This window comes from Pelobates fuscus, chromosome 3 (genome assembly GCF_036172605.1).
Source record: "Pelobates fuscus isolate aPelFus1 chromosome 3, aPelFus1.pri, whole genome shotgun sequence".
Classification (NCBI taxonomy): domain Eukaryota; kingdom Metazoa; phylum Chordata; class Amphibia; order Anura; family Pelobatidae; genus Pelobates; species Pelobates fuscus.
In genome coordinates this window covers 417,541,668-417,548,566 of record NC_086319.1, presented here as the reverse complement: position 1 = coordinate 417,548,566, position 6,899 = coordinate 417,541,668, and the positions used below count along the sequence as shown (strand labels likewise).

Here is a 6,899-nt window from a genome sequence, read left to right as displayed (position 1 = left end):
ATCTTATCCTCTAGCATTTTTTTTATTGCTGTATTCTGTGTATTCTGTCTGTTATGATTTTTAAAGTGTGCAGTGTGCATTGTTCACTCTAAAAATAACACATTGAGTTGTCTCATTTGATGAACCTGTGATTTCAAATACATTAGCAGCTTTGTATTATCTGTATTTATCTTGTTGGTCAAATTTATTGCAATATCCTTTAAGTTCTACAGGTGATATACATATATTTAACTCGTATAATTTCTTTTGAAATTAACTGGGTATTGCTGGATACTGTTTCACTAATTGCAATCTGATTGCAATTAGTCTGTCTGATTGATTGTCTTATCTGTACTAAAACATGTACTATTACTTGCTATGCATGCTGACCCCTACTGGTAGTTAATCTCTTGTGTTGACTACTAAACCCCTCACTCTAAGACACAATGATTTAGAAGTTATCTTGGCCTGCTTAATGCGATCGTAATATTACCATATTTTACTGCCTATTGTTTTTATAACTAAAGATGTGATCAGTGTGTGAAATATAAATCTACTAATAAACTTCCTCCAGGGCCTAAAAGAGTTAAAAAATAGTGAGTTAAGTCTTAGTCTAAATGAATAAGGGGATACCGTGCCATAATATAGATTTTTAAAATGAATACAAATGTTAATTATTTTGATAATTGTGGCGGAACCAGCCTCGTCACTGGGCATTGGAGAAGACTGATTGCCAGCCTCCTGCCATGTGACTATGGCCCCTGGGATGTATTGCCTGCTCTCCTGTACTGCTGAGGATTGCTACCAACTAGGTGGATTTGGCTATGGAGCTTGTGTAGTGCCCTCTGTTGGTAGCAACAGTAATATGCACTACCTGAATAGCAAAACTGTTAATTTGCATTTTCGGGTAGATTTGCATATCGCTAATTCTGCATGCAGGAGAGACATTTTGTGTTAATTATGGTCTTCCCAACCCATTTATAATTATATAATTATGTTATAATAAGTCACTGTATGTTGCCTGCTATGATTTTACTTTTTGTAATTTTATTGAGTTTTCACAGCAATGTTTATGTAATGACCATATGGGCTAGTCCCAAGTAAAATAAAGTTTTAGTCAGTTCCTGCTTAACCCTCAAAGTGAAGTGTCGTCTCATTCTTGGGGGGGGGGATTTGATTGTATGCCGATTGCCAGGAGTGTAAGCTGTTCGTATGGCTTTTCCTGTTCGGCTGCTTCCAGTGTTCGTGTGTCTCTTGGTCGGGAGTTGGTGAATTTGTGTGGTTTGCAGTTCGGGAGGTTGGTGATTGCAGTAGATGCTTGTCTATCTGGAAGGGGATTATCGCCTAAACTGTATTTATCCTCTGGTGGGCCAAATGGTCCGTTACAATAATTTTTCTAAAATATTATTTTTAAATACTCTCACAACATGGAGGTTACTGTTTTTCTTCACTGAACACAAATATGAGTGTTTTAAGTCAGTAAAACGTATCATAACTATGATATCATCAGTGAAAGTGCAGTTTTTGTGTAAACAATGTAAAAAACAAATATGAATGCTAAGTTTGGCCAGGGTTTGTGATTAAGGGGCTACTAAAAAAGACTTGACATGTCCCATCGTAGTCTGGGTAGTCTAATTTTCAAATGGTATGCCATGATGGGGGTAATTCTCATTCATAGGCTGCCATTTGGTCTCAAAGGCAACATAACTGATCTGGCAAATTTCACTGTGCAAAAATGGAATTGCACAGGTCTTACATTTGATCCTGTAGCTTTTCAAAACACCATATAACCTGGACATGGGGTTTCTGTTGTACTCATGAAACATTACTGAATTATACTGAAATGTATAATGCTGATGATATCGTTGGTGAAAGGACAGTTTATTTGTGAAAAATGCACAAAAACAAATATGAACCCTAAATTTGGCAAGTGTTTGTGACTAAGTGGCTACTAAAAAAGACTGGACATACCCATTTTAAATATCCTGGGTTGTCTACGTTTTCAAATGCTATGCCATGGGAGGGGTAATTTTAATTACTGGGCTGCCATATGGTCTCAAAGGTTCCATATGCCCAGCAAGCCAATCTGGCAAATTTCAATGTGTAAAAAATGGAAAGGGGAAGCCTTATATTTTACCCTGTAAGTTTCCAAAAAAACCATAAAATCTGTACATGGGGGTACTATTGTACTTGTAAGATATCGCTGAACACAAATATTGCAGTAAAAGCTAACAGTATTATGACATTCACAGTTAAAATGACATGCAGAACTAAGGAAATGCATTTCTTAATTTCTCCCTATTTTTTATTTATATAAAGTTATATTACATATATATAAATATTTCATGGGAAATGAAAGCCATGTTTCTCCAGAGCAAAGTGATATGTAATAAGTGACTGATGATGCCTAACAAGGTTGAAACGATCGTCTGGGGTTGCTGTATCTCTCGTGCAGAAAGAGCCGGCCTGTATTTTAGATTTGTTCTGCCCTTTTGGGTGGAATCGGTCTGAGATTTAAATGGCCTGGTTCTCTCTGTAATGGCACAAGATGAGCTCAAACCAGCTTGATAACTGAGCGGGGACACACCGAAGGGCAGGCTAATTGAGCTGTTGTCCATTCTCAGCACTCTCTTGCGACTTGATTTTTTGGTCGTAATAAGTGTGGGTGCATTTAATATCAAAGAGATACATTATTTTTGAACAGACATATAAGTCAAATTCCAGGTTTTGTTTTGATTTTGTTTTGATTAGAACTTGGACAATTACATCCGTCCTTAACGGGTTGATTTCACATTTCGGTGTGATTTTGGTGTATATTGAGGGATATATACACAAGGGTTTAGAGTCTTATGTATTTCTTATATTTCACACGATATACTTTTATTTTTATTTTTACTAAGGAAGGAGCCAGGGCACAACTGACACCATAACCACTACAGTGGGATATAGTGGTTATGGTACTTGGAGTGTTCCTTTAATATTACCATGATATCTGCAAGTAGTTCAATACAATAATTATATTTAAAGTATCGGAAACTTTTATAATGTTGAATACATTTACATGTACATTTTTAAAACACAATTTGAATCCTTAGTATACATATAGTGATAATTATAAATAGGTTTTCCTAATGTCCCATGAAGATAATTATCTCATAGTCTCCTGGAAGCATATTTCATATGGCTCGGGGATCTCCTGAGAATCCCTATTTTCTGCTGTAGAAATATAACACGCAGATCTGGACACATCTCGTGGTCACATTATTCTGCGATGATGCTGATCGACAAACTGAATAACATAGAAAAACAAGTGAAAATATACGTTCTGAATAATTCTACCTATGAGAACACCTGGACATTTTCTACAAAATGGTGATATTTCATTTTATGGTATCTTGATCTATTCACTCTGAATGCACCTTTTTAACAGGCAGAGCAAGATATTAAATAGAGAATGTTAAATGCTCTCAATATCACACATAGCGATCTCCAGTTAGTTCTAAGTGAATCAGAGAGCCTGATTTTTCATTGAAAAGTTGCGTACAGTGTTGTAAAAAATATCCATTTATAAAAAAGAATTGAGGAGTGTAAGAAGATTCCTTCTTTATGTTTTTTAGATTGTGAGCTCTTTTTGGCACGACCCTCTTCACCTACTGTTCCCGTATGTCAATCCTATTTTGTTAGAATGAATTCTTTGTCTTGTTTTACGTTTTGTACGGCACTGCAGAATATTGGCTATATAAATAATTGTAATTACATATATTTTACACCACTATATGATGTATCTTCTTGGATTCTACGCTAACACGACTGCTAAATATTTTGGAAAATTGATTCCCTTGATTGCATATCTAGAAACAAATGATGAGCTTGAGATAATTGGTAGCCAGCGTTTATCATATAATTTGCTGTCATCGCGTTCCTATGAAATACTTTTTTTGAGGAATTGTGGTATTTTTGAATGATTTTATCATCAAAGTAGGCTCAGGCAGTATTATTGTAAATTGCTTTATTCTACATTAAATTAGTGACAACATTTTGTTTCTGTAAAACCTTTGTAAAGCCTGAAGCTCGTGTTCATAACATATATTACATACATTGTGTGTATTGATATTCTCTTGTTTTGTATGTGCCTCCTACTGACCATAAATATATATTTAATAGTGTTTGGGTATATCATTATTTTAAATTTCATTGCTTTAACCAAAAGGTGTCCTTATAGCTTTTTTTGCAATGATTGTAAAAGGTCTAACCTGCAGTTAGAATCTAAAGGTTCTCTACGTGGAGTTTAGAACATCTCGAGTCACATTAAATGAACATGACATTTTGTAGCATTGCTGCCTATTTTTAATGGGATATTAGTTTCTCACTCCCATTGTTTTTCATAGCATTGAAAATTTCATGTTTGTTTTTGGGGTTTTTTTCTGCCGGTGTGTGAAAATTAATCCTGGGACACAAAAAGATGAGCCAATGGTAATTATTTTACAGCTTGGCAAACATGAATTTGAAACAAAAAAAAAATCATATTTGCCAAAATCATATAAGGTAAAATCCAACAAAACAAAAAAGAAACAATACAAACAATGGCAGTGAATGGCATATCTGATAAACAAATTACTAACAAATTAGATAAAAAAAACACTGTAATTATCCATGCATTGATTTTTCTATCTTGTTCGTTGAATTTGTCTTTTATGTTTCCTTGTCTATTACCTTACTGATTACATTAATGTGAAATTGTATTTTTTTTTCTTTTAAATTAGGAAAGTTTTAAGAATAAATCAATTATTGAGGAGTTTTGGATGCTGGGATTTGGGAATATTCACAATTTCAAGATTTTACTCTTTATTCTTTTCCTGATCATTTATTTTGTGACAATATTTGGCAATATAACAATAATCTTAATGGTACTCCTATCCAGATACAACCACTCTCCCATGTACTTCTTCCTCGGCCATCTGTCCTTCAATGACATGATCATCATCACAAACATTCTACCAAAAACGCTTTCTATCATATTAAAAGAAGGAAGTACCATATCCAATTCTGGCTGCTTCACCCAAATTTACTTCCTTTCTCAATCTGCCATTACTGAGTCCCTTCTTCTCACTGTAATGTCCTACGATCGATACTTGGCCATCTGTCACCCACTGAGATATTCCTCTATTATGGACTTGAAACTTTGTGTTTATCTTGTAATTCCTCCCTGGCTACTGGGTTTGCTCTTTGCACTGCCCCATAATATTATTTTAAGCCAAATGGCCTTTTGTGAGTCAAATACTATTAACCATTTTTACTGTGATTTGGTTCCCCTACTCAAACTGTCTTGTTCAAGTACGTTAGCTAATAAAATAGTGATCATTATATTGTCTTTTCCAGTAACTTTGTGTCCATTAATAATTATTACATGGACTTACATTAGTATTTTATTAACAATTCTTCATATCTCTGCCACCACTGGGAAACAGAAAGCCTTCTCCACCTGCAGCTCCCACCTGACCGTCGTATGTCTATATTATGGAACACTAGCATTTAATTATCTGTCTCCATCTAAAGAAGAATACTTGGGCCTTCAAAAGTTAGTTTCTGTGCTTTACACTGTAGTCACCCCGTTATTAAACCCAATTATATACAGTCTGCGGAATAAGCAGATCAGAGGGGCAATAATTAAATTTGTCTTCAGGAGGAAAAATAAATAAAAATCCAGATGTATGTACAGTGTATGATGTTTTTAAGCACAAAACATTATAGTACTATGTGCTGTATTAAGGAAGATGATGTATGTTACATTACTGTTACATCGTTACTGTTTCATCGCTGCTACTACTGACATTTTGCTGGAAAACTACAAAACACACGAAAGGATTTGTACCAAGGTTCGGCAAACAAACGACGGACCCCCCAGTTCTCGGCGTGTGCCGCCACTTAACCCCGGTCACCTCTGGAAGTAACGAACGGCCGACCACCCAGCTGGAGACGTGTGCCACCACTTGATCACCCAGGGAGTTGCGTTTTGCGGTTAACCACAAGCTAATTGAGATGGAATGTTGTGGTTAACCGCAGGCTAAGTACCCCTCCCGGGCGGTCCCCGATTTGTACCCCGAACAGTAATAACTTCCAGGCAGAGAGCGGGGGTTCGTATATCAGTCTGGCCGTGGAGAGTTCCATAAGATCACGCCGAGGTACCGCTGCCTATTGTCATCGCTTAAAACATGGCCGCCACCTCGTGTTCGGGACTAAAAACATGCAAAAGACTTTATATGCAAGAGACTGGACGTACCATTCGTGAGGTCTGAGCGCTATTCGCATGGATGATGCTCTCGGAACCGAGCTGCCTAATGATGGGTGGAATGTGAGGGATTCCTAGTGAAATGTTATAATTGTACATTTTATACTGTTTTCTCTTATAGCTATTCCACGTGGGATTTTGGGCCCTTGGGGATAATCAAGGCATTCCAGCCATTAAATTCATTATCCCCAAGAAGGGCGGGGACTTATTTCAAATAATACAGTATATTCTCATTGGCTGATTGTATGTTTTGTCCCGACATGCCACTCGGTCCAGAGGGGGTTGTCCCTGGACCGAGAATGTCTGCATAAATAACGCTGTACTGTGTCATTAAAGCCAGTTCTTATTTTGACCCTCAAATCGCAGCCTCGACTTGTTTTGTGGGGAAAGGGTATCCTAGCTGAGCTATAACTAGTGGGAGATTCTACACTTACAGGTCTCTACCGATTGCAGCTCCGTTCGACTCTTTGTGTTCGGGAACCAGGACATCCAAACGATCCAACCGCCTGCTAGCCCGGAGGCAATCGTAACAATGTACAAAAGTAGTTTAAAGTCAAATGATCCTGACAATCTGACCGGTTTGGCAGAATCCAGAAAATTCAGCTTGGCCAAACCATTTTTTGGTCAGATG

General features: G+C 36.8%; 1 protein-coding gene across 1 annotated transcript; it reads left to right on the top strand.

The window, feature by feature from the left end:
* Positions 1-4,952: 4,952 nt before the first annotated feature.
* LOC134603720 (olfactory receptor 1S2-like) lies at positions 4,953-5,678 on the top strand. The gene has a single exon (XM_063449899.1). The coding sequence runs from the start codon at positions 4,953-4,955 to the stop codon at positions 5,676-5,678; it is 726 nt and encodes a 241-aa protein (XP_063305969.1).
* Positions 5,679-6,899: the final 1,221 nt, after the last annotated feature.